At 38.9% G+C, this 17,453-nt stretch overlaps 1 protein-coding gene across 1 annotated transcript in view; it reads right to left on the reverse strand.

Annotated features, from left to right (window-relative positions):
* The window catches only part of MNX1 (motor neuron and pancreas homeobox 1), a 9,000-nt gene extending 8,345 nt beyond the window's left edge, over positions 1-655 (reverse strand). The window contains exon 1 of the mRNA XM_075828702.1: positions 166-655. Within this exon, the coding sequence (XP_075684817.1) occupies positions 166-655 (490 nt within the window). The remainder of the gene's footprint in view (positions 1-165) is intronic.
* Positions 656-17,453: the final 16,798 nt, after the last annotated feature.

Below are 17,453 nucleotides of genomic sequence, written 5' to 3' on the forward strand. Positions count from 1 at the left end.
GAGTTTTGTCTTTCACTCTCAGCTTGGAAATAATTCTATTAGTTGCATCTATAACACACACACACACACACACACACACACACACACACACACACACACACACACACACACACACACACACACACTCTTGTATGTTATTATAATATAGTGATTGGGGGCACTTACAGTTGAAGTCTGCCATCTTGGGCAGCATCATGCCAGCAGTAGAGGCTCTCAGCCACTGGTCCAGCTGAAAGGTGCCCGCACTGATCTTGATGGGGTCCATGGCATGGTGGGGATGGTGGGCTCCTTGTATATGGGTGGAGTATGGATAGGGCAGGGCTGGGTGCTGTCCTGCCGCTAGAGCCGCTGCTGCAGCAGAGTAACCATAGATCGGGTGACCATACAGAGCATGGTGCGGGATGCCCCCCGGGTTGTGTATGCCCATCATACTGCCTGGGTGCTGGTGGCTGCTGAAGTAGCCGGGTTTGGGAAGCAGTCCGCACGTCCGAGGGGGTGATGGGCTCTCAGTCCTCAGGTCTGGGTGCTCTGAAGGGGGACTGCTGGACAAAGAGGAAGAGGACAGGGACGTGACCAGGGACAGAGGGGATGTCTGAGGTTTGGGGGGATCTAGGGCCAGGAGAGCGTCTATCCGGAAGTTCTTGGACTTCTCCATGGATCCTCCGGGACGGGACCGCAGAGAAGAGAAAAACTCCTGAAGCGCAAGCAAAGTCCCGGGCTGCAGAGGAGCAGCTGACAGCAAGGAGCCGGGCACAGGAGCTGTGTACAGCCAGCAACAGGGAAGCAGCTGACAGCAAGGAGCCGGGCACAGGAGCTGTGTACAGCCAGCAACAGGGAAGCAGCTGACAGCAAGGAGCCGGGCACAGGAGCTGTGTACAGCCAGCAACAGGGAAGCAGCTGACAGCAAGGAGCCGGAAAGAAGGGCAGTGTGCAGGCAGCAGAGAGGTGATCAGCACCACCAGGTGTCCCGGGACCAGGGAGACTCTGTCACTTGAAGGCCCAGCTGTCCTGTCTATTGGTCACCCCAGACTCGGCATGTAATTGGCTGGTAGGCGGGTCAGTGGTCACTTCTCAGAGACCCACTCCTGTCAATGAATGAGGCTCATGTATCACATACTAATAACCAGCTCCACTCTTAGCCCCTCCCACTTCTCTTCCTCCAATCATCGTCATGTGTAGTAGTGATCACACACAGAAACATCACTAGTGTTGTATATTATGTACACATCCCTAGTATTATATATTACATACACATGTACACATCACTAGTACTATATATATTATATACACATGTACACATCCCTAGTATTATATATTACATACACATGTACACATCACTAGTACTATATATATTATATACACATGTACACATCCCTAGTATTATATATTACATACACATGTACACATCACTAGTATTATATATTATATACACATGTACAAATAACTAGTATTATATATTATATACACATGTACACATCACTAGTATTATATGTTATATACACATGTACAAATAACTAGCATTATATATTACATACACATGTACACATCACTAGTACTATATATATTATATACACATGTACACATCCCTAGTATTATATATTACATACACATGTACAAATAACTAGCATTATATATTACATACACATGTACACATCCCTAGTATTATATATTACATACACATGTACACATCACTAGTATTATATATTATATACACATGTACAAATAACTAGTATTATATATTATATACACATGTACACATCACTAGTATTATATGTTATATACACATGTACAAATAACTAGCATTATATATTACATACACATGTACACATCACTAGTATTATATATTACATACACATGTACACATCACTAGTATTATATATTATATACATATGTACACATCACTAGTATTATATATTATATACACATGTACACATCACTAGTATTATATATTACATACACATGTACACATCACTAGTGTTATATATTATATACACATGTACACATCACTAGTATTATATATTATATACACATGTACACATCACTAGTATTATATATTATATACACATGTACACATCACTAGTATTATAGATTACACACACATGTACACATCACTAGTATTATATATTATATACACATGTACACATCACTAGTATTATATATTACATACACATGTTCACATCACTAGTATTATATATGTTATATACACATGTACACATCATTAGTACTATATATATATTATATACACATGTACACATCACTAGCATTATATATTATATACACATGTACACATCACTAGTATTATAGATTACATACACATGTACACATCACTAGTATTATATATTATATACACATGTACACATCCCTAGTATTATATATTACATACACATGTACACATCACTAGTATTATATATTATATACACATGTACAAATAACTAGTATTATATATTATATACACATGTACACATCACTAGTATTATATGTTATATACACATGTACAAATAACTAGTATTATATATTACATACACATGTACACATCACTAGTATTATATATTATACACACATGTACACATCACTAGTATTATATATTATATACACATGCACACATCACTAGTATTATATATTATATACACATGTACAAATAACTAGTATTATATATTACATACACATGTACACATCACTAGTATTATATATTATACACACATGTACACATCACTAGTATTATATATTGCATACACATGTACACATCACTAGTATTATATATTATACACACATGTACACATCACTAGTATTATATATTGCATACACATGTACACATTACTAGTATTATATATATTATATACACATGTACACATCCCTAGTATTATATATTACATACACATGTACACATCACTAGTACTATATATATTATATACACATGTACACATCACTAGTACTATATATATATATATATTATATTATATTATATTATATTATGTACACATCACTAGTATTATTTATTACATACACATATACACATCACTAGTATTATATATTACATACACATGTACACATTACTAGTATTATATATATTATATACACATGTACACATCACTAGTATTATATATTATATACACATGTACAAATAACTAGTATTATATATTATATACACATATACACATCACTGGTATTATATACACATGTACAAATAACTAGTATTATATATTATATACACATGTACACATCACTAGTATTATATGTTATATACACATGTACAAATAACTAGTATTATATACACATATACACATCACTGGTATTATATATTATATACACATGTACAAATAACTAGTATTATATATTATATACACATGTACACATCACTAGTATTATATATTATATACACATGTACACATCACTAGTGTTATATATTATATACATATGTACACATCACTAATATTATATATTATATACACATGTACACATCACTAGTATTATATATTATATACACATGTACACATCACTAGTATTATAGATTACATACACATGTACACATCACTAGTATTATATATTATATACACATGTACACATCACTAGTATTATATATTATATACACATGTACACATCACTAGTATTATAGATTACATACACATGTACACATCACTAGTATTATAGATTATATACACATGTACACATCACTAGTATTATATGTTATATACACATGTACAAATAACTAGCATTATATATTACATACACATGTACACATCACTAGTATTATATATTACATACACATGTACACATCACTAGTGTTATATATTATATACATATGTACACATCACTAGTATTATATATTATATACACATGTACACATCACTAGTATTATATACACATGTACACATCACTAGTATTATAGATTACATACACATGTACAATTTACTAGTACTATATATATTATATACACATGTACATATCACTAGTATTATACTATTATACTTCGGATTCGAGCATACCTCCCAACCGTCCCGGATTCAGCGGGACAGTCCCGGATGCCGGGCGGTGTGCCGCTGTCCCGGGTGGCCGGGGGTTTGTCCCGCTGTCAAACTAATTCTGAAGCAGGGAACCATCAGCTCCCTGCTTCAGAATTAGTTCATAGCGGAGGAGCAGAGGGAGCTCCTCCGCTTGCCGAGGGCTCCCCGGGCACAGTGCTACTTTAAGTGCAGTGCTCTGCGAGGCCCTTGACAGTACTGTCCATTTATGAGTGGAATCCCCGGCCAGAGTCGGCAACGGGGATTCTGCTCACGGATTAGCCACTGACGTCACTGTCCATATATGGACAGTACTGTCAATGGCTACCCCGAGCACAGTGCATAAAGTAGCGTTGTGTCCAGGGAGCAGGGTTGCCAACTGTCTCTGACTGGGGTGACCTCAGTCAGAGACACACAGACCGTCATGGGGTCGGTGCCGGGACCAGTAACGTGTGAGTCACCTGGTCCTGACCTCATGTCCAGAGACCAGGCACGGGGGTGCAGGTGGATTGAGTGTCCGACTCACTAGTCACAGCCCCGCTTGTAGCTATCCTGTGCTTAATTATTGTGAGAAAGCTACAAGCGGGGCTATGACTGGTGAGTCTCACAGCCACTCCCAGTGCACACTGCATGCGGCAGCCAGTCTGACTGTGAGTCTCTGACCAGTCACCGCCCACACGCAGCAGACAGACAGACGTTGCCGGCAGGATAGACTGAGATAGTGCCTGTCGTTATTGACTGGACCTCAACTACTACTGTTTCACGGCTTCTATATTGTAGTGGTCAGCTTGTCTGCCTTACATATGGAAAGTTGCTGGTTCAAAGCCCAGCAGGGTTTATTTAATTTTTTTAAAATATTATTAATATCTTAATTGTAATAGGTTAAGTTTACACTAGCATTAATATACATTTATCTCTCTTCCGTCAGAGGAAGAGAGGATCGATACGTTAAACGGAAAGCAACGGTTCCATTAGAATTACCGTTTGTCTCTGTTCGCTAGGTTTACGTTCTCTTAAACTGAAAGAAAAGTTCTGCAGACTGCACTTTTGTTTCCTTTAGAAAAAACGTAAACTTAGCGAACGGAGACAAACGGAAAGCAACTGATACAAAATAATTACCATTGAAAGCAATGGTAATTCTAACGGAACCGTTGCTTTCCGTTTAATGTATCGATCCTCTCTTCCTCTGATGGAAGAGAGGTAAACGTATAGAAACGCTAGTGTGAATGAAGCCTTAGGGCCTGTTCACATCAGCGTTGGCTTTCCATTCCGTGGTTCCGTCGGAGGTTTCCGTTGGGTGAACCCCGCAACGAAAAATCAAACTGAAACCACAGTTTCAGTTCGTCACCATTCCGGCAGGTTTCAGTTTTTCCGACGGAATCAATAGCGCAGTCGACTCCGCTATTGATTCCGTCGTTAAAACGGAAAACTGCCGGAATGGTGACGAACGGAAACCATTAGCAATGTTTCCGTCACCATTAATATCAATGGTGACTGAAACGGAAGCTGTGATTTCAGTTTGATTTTCCGTTGCGGGGTTCACCCGACGGAAACCTACGACGGAACCCCGAAACGGAAAGCTAACGCTGATGTGAACAGGCCCTTACTTTAATCGTTTTCTAATTAAACTTGTGCCCGTACTCTTCTTCTTACTATCCCACTCGTGTGATCACTTATAAAAGGTTTTAGTTATTCTCTTTATGATCACTTAGGCCCCATGCACACGACCGTGCCCGTAATTACAATCTGTTATTACGGGCACGGCCAGTTACGGACATCTGCGGACAGACATCCGCATTTGCGGACCGTGCTCCCATTATAAAGTATAGTACCATGGCCCATAAAATAAAAAAATAGGACATGTCCTATTTTTTCCGGAAGGTTTCTACGGCCATAGAAATTAATGGGTCCGTAATTACGGGCAAAATCTACGGTCGTGTGCATGGGGCCTTACTCTTGATTTTGTAATGTGTCCGTAAAACTTTTGGTCTGTCCGTGATTTTTAGCTCAGTTGTCCAAAAATTTCTGAAGTGGAGGTTGGCAACGATGCCGGGGAGTCTTTGGCGAGCGGAGGAGCTCCCTCCACTCTGAACTAATTCTGAAGCAGGGAGCTGACAGTTTCCTGCTTCAGAATTAGTGGCTACTCCTTGAGCGGAATCCCCGTTGACGATGATCTGGACATAGATGTCAGTGGCTCCTCCTGGAGCGGAATCCCCGGCCAGAGTCGGCAACGGCGATTCGCTCAAGGAGTATCCACTGCCTATTCTCTGGCTGGGGATTCCGCTTCTAGAGGGAGTCTCAATGGCGCTGTCTACAGGGTGGGGGTAGCACTATCTACAGGAGGGTGGCACTATCAAAATGGAAACTGTGGCACTATACACTATGTAGAGGCACTATCTACATTGGCACTGTGGCACTATCGAGAGGGCACTGGCACTTTATATATGGGCACTGGCACTAGGGGCAGCTTTCGGGGTATTATACTTTATAAGGGCAGCTAGGGGGGCATTATACGGTATGGAACAGCTATGGGGTCATTATACTATATGGGGAGGCTAATGAGGAATTATTCTGTAGGGGGGCTTTAAGCTGTATGGGGGCAGCTATTGGGCTTTATACTGTATGGGGCAGTTATGGGGCATTATACTGTATGGGGCAGCTATCGGGGCATTATACTGTATGGGGGGCATCTGTATGGGAATTTTACTGTATGGGGCAGCTATGGGGGCATTATGCTGCATGGGGCAGCTATGAGGCATTATGTTGTATGGGGGAATTTATTTGGGCATCATACTGCATGGGGGCATCTGTGTGGGCATTATACAGCATGGTAGAATCTATGTGGGCATTATACTGTATGGGGGCCTTTGTGTTGGCCTTATACTGTATGGGGGCATTATACTGTATGGTGGCAGCAAGAGGGCAATATACTGTGGCACTACCTACATGGGCACTGTGTCAATATCTACAAGGGCATTGGGACTAGGGAGAGCTAAGGGGGCATTATACTGTATGGGGGCAGCTATGGGGGCATTATGCTCTATGGGGGGAGCTATGGGGGCGTTATGCTGTATGGGGGAAGCTATGGGGGCATTATGCTGTATGGGGAAATTTGTTTGAGCATTATACTGCATAGGGGCATCTGTATGGGCATTATACTGCATGGGAGAATGTGTTGGCTTTATAGTGTATGGGGCCATCTGTGTTGGCTTTATACTGTATGGGTGCATCTATGGGGCATTATACTGTATGGTGGCAGCTAGAGGGCATTATACTGTGTAGGGGTCGCTATTTGGTATTATAATGTGTGGGAGGCACTATCGGAGCATGATACTGTGTGAGCTGAATTGGGTGTGTATGGGCGGGGATTGGGTGGGATTACAGGCGTGGCTTAAAATAAAAAAATTGTCCCTCTTTGTGATACTTGAAAGTTGTGAGGTATGGATTCGAGGACTACTTCGATGACGGCTTTTTTTATTCTCAATAAAATGGTTAATGAAGATTGTGCGTTTTTTTTTTTATTTCAATAAAATATTTCTTCTATGTCTTTGTATTTTCTTTTAAACTTCATTACTACCGCCTTAGTAATGGCCGCTGGCTGATTGACAACGTCCATAGCTAAGGCGGGGCTTAATGTTAGCCGGTGCAGAGGTTAACACTAACCCCCCAATATTACTCCGGTACCCACTGCCACCAGGTTTACCGGAAAGAGCTGAGTGCGATCAAGTACCCGACCATCTGTAGTGATAGTCGGGCACTGGGACGGCCGTAGGCTGGTAATATTAGGCCGGGAAAGGCCAAAAACAGTGGGTCTTCCCATCCTGGTAATGCTGCTGCTATGTTGTATCTGGCTGGTTATCAAAAATGGGGGGGGCAGCACGTAATATTTTTTTTAAATGGAAAAAACATTGTGCAGCCCCCCCCCCTCATTTTTCATAAAGTAATAAAGTATAAAAAAATACAAGGACATAGGAAAAACATTTTATTGAAATAAAAACCCCCCAAACAAACCTCGTTATAGTAGTCCTCGAATCCGACATAGTCCAACAACTGAACGTGTAAAAAAATACTCCAAAAATTTAGTAAGGCCGGATTCACACGAGCATGTTCGGTCCGTGATATACGGACCGTATGTCGGCAGTATTTCCCAGACCGAACACAATTCAGGGAGCCGGGCTCCTAGTGTCATAGTTATTTATGACTCTAGGAGTCCCTGCCTCGCTGTGGGAGAACTGTCCCGTACTGAAAACATGATTACAGTACGGGACAGTTTTCCCGCAACGAGGCAGGGACTCCTAGCATCATAGATAACTATGATGCTAGGAGCCCGGCTCCCTGAAGTGTGCTCGGTCTGGAAAATACTGCCGACATACGGTCCGTGAATCCGGCCTCACACATAGAAAAGCAAAGCAATTTTTATACTTACCTTTCCCGGCTCCAGCACTGGAGCCGCAATGTCCGCGAGCTGGGCCCTATAACTAATCCTATCATGTGTGATTTTGCTGAGCCAATGTATCTAATCCCACCCACAGATATAGGGTCGTAGTGCTATAGATATGCTGTCTCATTAATATATACATATATATATATATATATATATACATACATACATACACACACATATACATACACGCACAGACTTTTTTTGGAGGGGGGGGTGAACATATATTAGTACAAGGATACTGTCTGCTGGGGCCATGTATCTAAGCCTATCATTGTATAATACTGTCTGCTGAGACAAGGCGGGTATGTGGGACTACCTACGGGGGACTGCATGGCACTGTCTAGAAGGGGGGTGTATGGCAGGGGGACTGTGTGTGGAACCATACAGGGGGGTTGTGACACTATATACAAGGGCATTGTGTGGGGAACTCTCTACAGGTGTATTTGATTAGAGCCCCGAGACATAACTTTGCTTGGGACCCCAGAAATGCCAAATTTGCCCCTGAGGTTTAGTACATGGATACTTACTGCTGGGGCCCTGTATCTAAGGCTACATTTGTACAAGCGTGACAGATTTACGTACGTTAAAAAAACGTGCGTATATCTGTCCGTGTGCGTTGCGTTTTTGCAGCAGTGTGCTTTGCGTGTGGCTTATGTTTTTCAGCACTTTCGAGCACTTTTTTTTTCAGTGCAATTGATGCGTGAAACACGGACAGCACACAGATGTCGTCCGTGTGCTGTCCGTGGTTTTCACGCACCAATTTACTTCAATGGGCGGCTAGGTGCGTTAAAACGCACCAATATAGGACAGGCAGTGAGTTTCACGCAATGGACACTCGCTCTGCGTTATTTCAATGGACAGCACACGGACGAGAATTACGCTTGTCTGAATGAGCCCTAAGTCTATCATGTGTGATACTGTCTGTTGGGGCCATGTCGTTCTCCTTATTGCTGGGGGTCCCAGCGATCACACATGTATCCCCTATCCTGTGGATAGGGGATACATGTGTTTTGTAGGACCAACCCTTTTAATAGTAGAGCGGGGACATACGTAGGGTTCAGTAGCGTCGCGCTGTAGCAGCCATAGCCGTTATGGCTGCTACAGCGGTAGTTACGCTACTGGCTGGGGCCATGTATCTAAGCCTATCATGTATGATACTGTCTGCTGAGACAATGGATCCAATTCTATCCAGTGTTGTAGCTATAGGAGCCTTAGTCTTATAGATATGCTATCTCCGATATGTATGTAAAAATGTATTTCTTTTTCAGGGTGGGGGGGGGGTAAATATATGTCTCGGGGCTTGTGCCCCTGATCTTTTAAGGCTCTAGCAACGCCACTGTTCATCTGATACACCCTAATAAGAGTTCAGATGTTGGCAGGGCAGAAATGAATGTTGGTGCTAACTTCTGTCCATGTGTGTTCTAGCAAAGTTCCTTCTCAGACACCTCTCTGAAAATATGGTCTGATATTTCCTGGGGGTGTCATTTGAGGAATGGGGCAATGAATAGGTTCATGTAGGAAGACTAGTGTACCGGCTGAGTCATATACCAGTATGAGGCAGGGCAAGGTAATACAGACCACCCAGGTCTCAATCTGCATTGTTTATCACTACTTTTCAAAGAAGAAAATTGCCAGAAAATATTTATTAAATTAGTTGCAATTTGAGCAACTTCAAGGCTGCCTAAAGAATATCTCTAAGGGCAAAGCTGCATGAATGGACCTTGTACGGTGGCACACAGAGTTCGTAGGGGGCCCATACTACAGAGACATAGTCACGCCATGTGCCAACACATGGTAGATCTGTTAGGCATCATATTTTTCACTAGAAGCACTGCTTCTCTGGGGAGCATACCTCCATAAAACAGCATGTGCTTGAGCATGCTATGCTTTTTTTGTTTTTTCTCTGCGATCATGAGAAAAAAATCTCTTTGTGCATCCATATAACGGCCACATCTTTGTTGTGGTTTCTGTTATAAACGGAATTTACGACTCAGGGCCTTTTCGCATCAGTGTTCGTGTTCCGTTCATTAGTTCTGTTCAACCTTTCCGTCAGAAGCATCAATGAATGGAAACCCGAACGCAAACTATCGCTTCCGTTTGTATTACCATTGATTTCAATCGTAATGATTCAGTTTCAGTTGGTTTCAGTTTGTTTCCGTTCCGTAAAGTTTCTGGTTTTTTTTTCGCAGAAACAATAGTGCTGTCGACTGCGCTATTGTTTCCGTGAATAAAACGGAAACTTACAGAACAGATATAAACTGAAACCAACTGAAACGGAATCATTATCATTGAAATCAATGGTAATGCAAACGGAAGCTATGGTTTCTGTTCATCGGTTCCTCAGACGGAAAGGTAAACGGAACCGTTGAACGGAACCCGAACGCTGATGTGAACAGGCCCTCAGCGGTAGATCCATTGCATGATGGACACCATTCATTGCCTGACTGCCCCTTTGACTTACAATGGGGTCTGTCAGGTTCCATTGTGGTGTCCATAGTTTTGATTAAAAAAAATAGTACTGTATGCTGTGCTATTGTTCCCATCAAATATGACAGAACCTGAGCCTAGGACACAGATGTGAAGATAGCCTAAAATTGGAGGCATAAGGAGGTACTGTGTAGGCGCTTGGCAGGCTATTATGAATCCTAACACAAATCCGGAATAAGGCCATGTACATAAAGCCTACCATGGATGAAATAAAACAGAACACATGAGTTTATAAAAATAATAGTAAAAACTGATGATATAATATTATTGATAATGTACCCCATATAATATATACAAGTAGATGCTAGGATATAGGAGTAGATGCCACTACATACAAAATCTTATATATACAGCAATGTATGTACATTCCTGGACTATAGGACTTCACCTTGTCCTCTATTGTACTTCCTCAGTGGATTATGACAATACACATCTGTATATAGGCAAGAACGTACCTATGTATTCTGCTCACTAATATCTGCACTATCGGGCACATTTACTAATAGTAGATAGTGGAATAGCAGTTTTGTAAAGAATTGTCCAGTATCATACATGCGACATTTCAGTAGTACGTATTGGCGCACAGGGCAAAGTATTGCGCTAGATGTGAAGCTCTGCGCTGGGTGTCCTTCTGCTCCAGGCTCATCATTTGTAGGATACAGACAGGAGGGAGCCGCAGGAAGGAGTCAGGGATACAGCTCACCCGGGACCCTGCAGCAAATGTCTCCTGTGTTATTTATTCTGCTCCAGCGCTTCCTTCTCCATCAGAACCAGGCGCGGTGACCCGTGAGAAGGACATTTGCTGCAGGGTGCTCAGTGGACACCTTCCCCTGATGTACTGTATGTGGTAAAATACATGAGACATAAAAGTAGACACACATGATGAGGAGCCCAATACTGAGAGTAATTGTAATAATGATGCTAATAATAATAATAAGTAAAAAATAATGATAATAATAAAAATAATAAAATAATAATTAGTAATGTTCTTAGTAATATAGTCTTATTTTCATTACTTTTATTATTTTTTGTGTGATTTTATTGCTCCCATTACTACTACTACTACTACTACTACTACTACTACTACTACTACTATTACTACTACTACTACTACTACTACCACCACCACTACTACTACTACTACTACTACTACTACTACTACTACTACTACTACTACTACTACCACCACCACTACTACTACTACTACTACTACTACTACTACTACTACTAGTACCACTACTACTACTACTACTACTACTACTACTACTACTACTACTTTTACTACTACTACTACTACTACTACTACTACTACTACTACTACTACTACTACTACTACTACTACTATTACTACTACTACTACCACTACTACTAATACTAATACTACTACTAATACTAATACTACTACTACTTTTACTACTACTACTACTACTTCTACTAGAAGGCTGTTTTTGTTGTTATTTTCATTATTACAAATATTATTTTATTCTTTACTATTATACTCAGTGTTTACTTATTGTTTATTGACTTATTTGTTGCTAATAATAACAATAATAATAATAATAATACTATTTTGGTAAACAGTATATGCAAGCAGTGAGAAGTCAGAGGTATCAATTATTTCTGCGAGAAAGCCAGATGATATTGTAACGCCGTCTCGATATGTCAGTAGCCAAGTATTGGCACCTGTCAGTAAATTTAAATTCAGTAAAGTGTGAGCTTGCTTTCTGCAATTGGGTGGCTACAAGTATTTCTCACCATGGCATCATCACTGATGCCACAAGAAAGGGTTAACCGTAGTCAAATACTACGTAAGGGCGGGTTCACACATAGCGGAATTTCACTTAAATTCCGCTGCGGACACTCCGCAGCGTTAATCCGCAGCGGAGCCGTTTCTCCATTGACTTTCACTTTAATTTAGCAGTGTTCGTTTACACGATGCGTACAATTCCGCTGCGGAGCATAGGCTGCGGAGCGGAATTTGGTGTCCGCAGCATGCTCTGTCTGTTGCGGAGCAGTGGCGGACTGGTTGCGGACTCATGGCGGAATTTCTCCATTGACTTCAATGGAGAGTCAAAATTCCGCAATGAAGTCCGCAGATCTTATGTGTGCTGCGGAGCGTATTGTTTTTACTACCATGACATTTCTTCATTCTGGCTGGACCGATGTATTTCTAGGTCTACAGCCAGACTGAGGAAGTCAATGGGGCTCCCGTAATGACGGGAGCGTTGCTAGGAGACGTCTGTAAATAGTCACTGTCCAGGGTGCTGAAAGAGTTACGCGATCAGCAGTAACTGTTTCTGCACCCGGGACAGTGACTACCGATCTCAATATACATGTATCTGTAAAAAAAAATATAAGTTCATACTTACCGAGAACTCCCTGCGTCTGTCTCCAGTCCAGCCTCCCAGGATGACGTTTCAGTGTAAGTGACGGCTGCAGCCAATCACAGGCCAAGCACAGGCTGCAGCGGTCACATGGACTGGAGCGTCATCCAGGGAGGTCGGGCCGGATGCCGAAAGAGGGACGCGTCACCAAGACAACGGGCGGTAAGTATGAAATTCTTTGACTTTCACTAGGGAAAGTGCTGTCCCTTCTCTCTATCCTGCACTGAATAGGGAGAAGAGAAGCACTTTTCCTGCAGTCCGCAGCGGCCAGTCCGCATCAATTTTCTGCACATTTTGTGCAGATCCGCTGCAGAATCTGCAACGCAGATTCTGTGCGGCATTGATGCGGACAGTTGCGGAGGAATTCCGCCATGTGTGGTCATGCCCTAATGCTCCAATTACTACAATTACTACCTAATGTCTGCACGCAAGCTGCCTATTACTCCCTGGCAGTATGGCATCATTTTATATACCACCCAGTGTTATCCCATCCAGTGTCCTGTAATACAGCATGGACTATTCATTGCAGTGTGCTCGTGTAAAATAGACGCAGAAGGAACAGTGAGATTATCTAGATAGAGAATTGTTCCTCCGTCAGTGTCACTACATCGTCTTCGAGGATTATATACAGTGGAAATGTAGGTGTGTTGTAATGTATGCAATGAATACTGTTCCTGCTATGCAGGACTGCTCTATATAATAGATAGATTAGATAGATTAGATAGATAGATAGATAGATAGATAGATAGATAGATAGATAGATAGATAGATAGATAGATAGATAGATAGATAGATAGATAGATAGATAGATAGATAGATAGATAGATGGTAGATAGATAGATAGATAGATAGATAGATAGATAGATAGATAGATAGATAGATAGATAGATAGATAGATAGATAGATAGATAGATAGATATTATATGACCATTTAAACCAAAACCACCATTCACTATATTCTGTTATAGACTATCTATCTATCTATCTATCTATCTATCTATCTATCTATCTATCTATCTATCTATCTATCTATCTATCTATCTATCTATCTATCTATCTATCTATCTATCTATCTATCTATCTATCTTTCTATCTATCTATCTATCTATCTATCTATCTATCTATCTATCTATCTATCTATCTATCTATCTATCTATCTATCTATCTATCTATCTATCTATCTATCTATCTATCTATCTATCTATCTATCTATCTATCTATCTAATCTAATCTAATCTATCTATCATCCTCGTCAGCCATGTCCCCAGCCACAAGGAGAATGTGCTGAGTATAATCAGAGATTCTAGACAAATCTCTCATCACTTTGTCCTCCACCTTCTGCTATCCGGACACTTATAATACTGAAATTTCCTCTCACTTTATAATCTGTTACGTAATTTAGAGTTTTGTCCCGATCTCCTGAATGTAAATGGAGTTCATTAATATAATCTGCTATTGTCCTGCTCCCATTGTCCCCACAATTAGCACTTTACACGTCAAACAGCAATGAATAACAAGCAACACCATGTACAATTAACCCTTTCTTCTCTACATAGCAGTACATGGTGAACATAGTGACCAGGGAGGTTTTATGGCATACCATGGGTTAATATTTATGAACCAGCTTCTAGGTATGCCTGACAAATAGACTGTATACAGGGGTCCCCTGTGGGTTGCAAATCGGATCAAACTCACAAGAAAATATGTTAGTATGATAATCATTTTCATAAAAAGTTGCATATTTGTATATAATTGTAGATAATTTGTGTTCGGCGTCTCCCATACTCTGGTTTGTGTGGAAAGAGAAATAATTGTATGTTTAAGAATTATAATATATTTTATTATCATAATTATCATTATATTAGAATAGTATTATTTTATTGTTTAGTAATAGTAGTGGCATTAGCATTATTGCTATACTGAATTGTATTATTACTATTATTGTTATTATTAATATTATTATCATTATTACTCCATTATTATCATTAGTAAATTACCATCAGTTGAAATAATATATTTTTAATATAGTTTAGAGTATTAGCATATCATTGGAATTTAATTATTAGTGTATCAATATTATAAGTTTTATTAGTAGCATTACGAGGTGTATTAGTATATTACTACTGCTATTATTATATATTTTTTAATAATAATAATTATTATTATTAGTAGTAGTTGTAGCAGTAGTAGTTGCTGTACTTGGTGTAGTGTCCTTGGGATATTTTAACTCTAGAAATAAAGCTTCATTTTTCAGCGATTTCCTGACTTTATATTACCACTGATATTTGCATTCTGTCGGCTGCAGTCAGATGCTGAGATTTCATTCTAAGTAGTAATAGTAGTATGTTATCGCTTGATAAATGGAGAAATAATTGATGAATATTAATAGCAGTACAAGTTGTAGTATATTAGAGTTATTTTTTCATTGGTTGTAGTAGTATATTATCACTTGATTATTAATGTATCAATATTACGATTATTAGTAGTAGTGTTAGTTGTATTATATAGTATATCAATGCTATTATAATGAGTAGTGTTAGTTGTATGATATATTATATTGGTGCTATTATTATTATTAGTAGTAGTAGTAGTAGTAGTAGTAGTAGTAGTGTTAGTTGTATTATATATTATATCAATGCTATTATAATGAGTAGTGTTAATTGTATTATATATTATATCATATATTATATCACTCTTATAATGAATAGTGTTAGTTATGTTATACCAGTGATATTATTATTATTATTATTATTATTATTATTATTAGTAGTAGTAGTAGTAGTAGTAGTAGTAGTAGTAGTAGTAGTAGTAGTAGTGTTGTATTATATGTTACAAAAGTGCTATTATTATTAGTAGTAGTAGTAGTGTTAGTTGTATTATATGTTATACCAGTGCTATTATTAATATTATTATTAGTAGTGTCAGTTGTATTATATATTATATCAATGCTATTAATATTATTAGTAGTGTTAGTTGTATTATAGGTTACAAAAGTGCTATTATTATTATTAGTAGTGTTAGTTGTATTATATGTTATACCAGTGCTATTATTAATATTATTATTAGTAGTGTTAGTTGTATTATATATTATTTCAATGCTATTAATATTAGTAGAAGTGTAAGATGTATTATGTTATACCAGTGCTATTATTATTATTATTATTATTATTATTATTATTATTATTAGTAGTAGTAGTGTTAGTTGTATTATATATTATATCAGTGCTATACGTGTAGCAGTAGAATGTTGCCATTTAATTCTTAGTGTATTAATATTTTTGTTCCTATAACTACTATCATGGTCAATATTAGTATGAGTTGTAGATTATTATAATTATTACTGTCATTATTATATCAAACTAGTTTTTGAATATGAAAATTATTACTAGCAGTAATAATAGCTGTAGTACATTAGTAGTAATGGCAGCAGCAGTAGTATATAAATGTTTTTATTATGATGATTTACTACTAAGAGGAATACAAATATAGTTACTCATTCTCCTCTTTCTTGTATTATGTATCAACCGTTTCTTATAGGTTCTTAGGTTCTAGGCTCCTATAGAGATGGCTTCTCCTCATAATGCACAGAACATGATGGTTTAACGTAATCCTCCTCCTCCTAATCATCATCATCATCATCATCATCCACCACAGGCAATAACAGATGTTTCTAAATGTTATCGCTTTTATTTTAATTAATTTTTGTCTTATACATAAATCAATATTTTCTGTTTCCTTTTTTTTTTTTTTGCATTCTTCCAAATAGCTGTAGTTTTCCAATGAGAGGATTCTCATTTTAATGACAACTTGTTTAGATAATTTTATCCAGGGAATTATTGATTTCCCCCTAACAGGTTCATTTACTAAAAGTTTACATTTTAACCTGAGATATTTCAGAGAGATTTCAGTGAGCAGCTATAATGTTGAAATCAGCAGTGGTTAATGACAGGAAGGGACATTTAATTGGGATATTTAGTGGTGCTGATACAGCTAAAAGGGCCAGCAGAGAGTTGTAATAGAGAGAACCAGTGTCTGTCACCTATCACTGAGCTGCTGCTTCTTCGATACAATTAACCCCTTATGGGGCTGCCTGACCAAAAGTGATGTCATTCCGTTTAATTAAACCCTGATTTTGCTGTC

This window comes from Rhinoderma darwinii, chromosome 5, assembly GCF_050947455.1.
Source record: "Rhinoderma darwinii isolate aRhiDar2 chromosome 5, aRhiDar2.hap1, whole genome shotgun sequence".
NCBI classification, from domain to species: domain Eukaryota; kingdom Metazoa; phylum Chordata; class Amphibia; order Anura; family Rhinodermatidae; genus Rhinoderma; species Rhinoderma darwinii.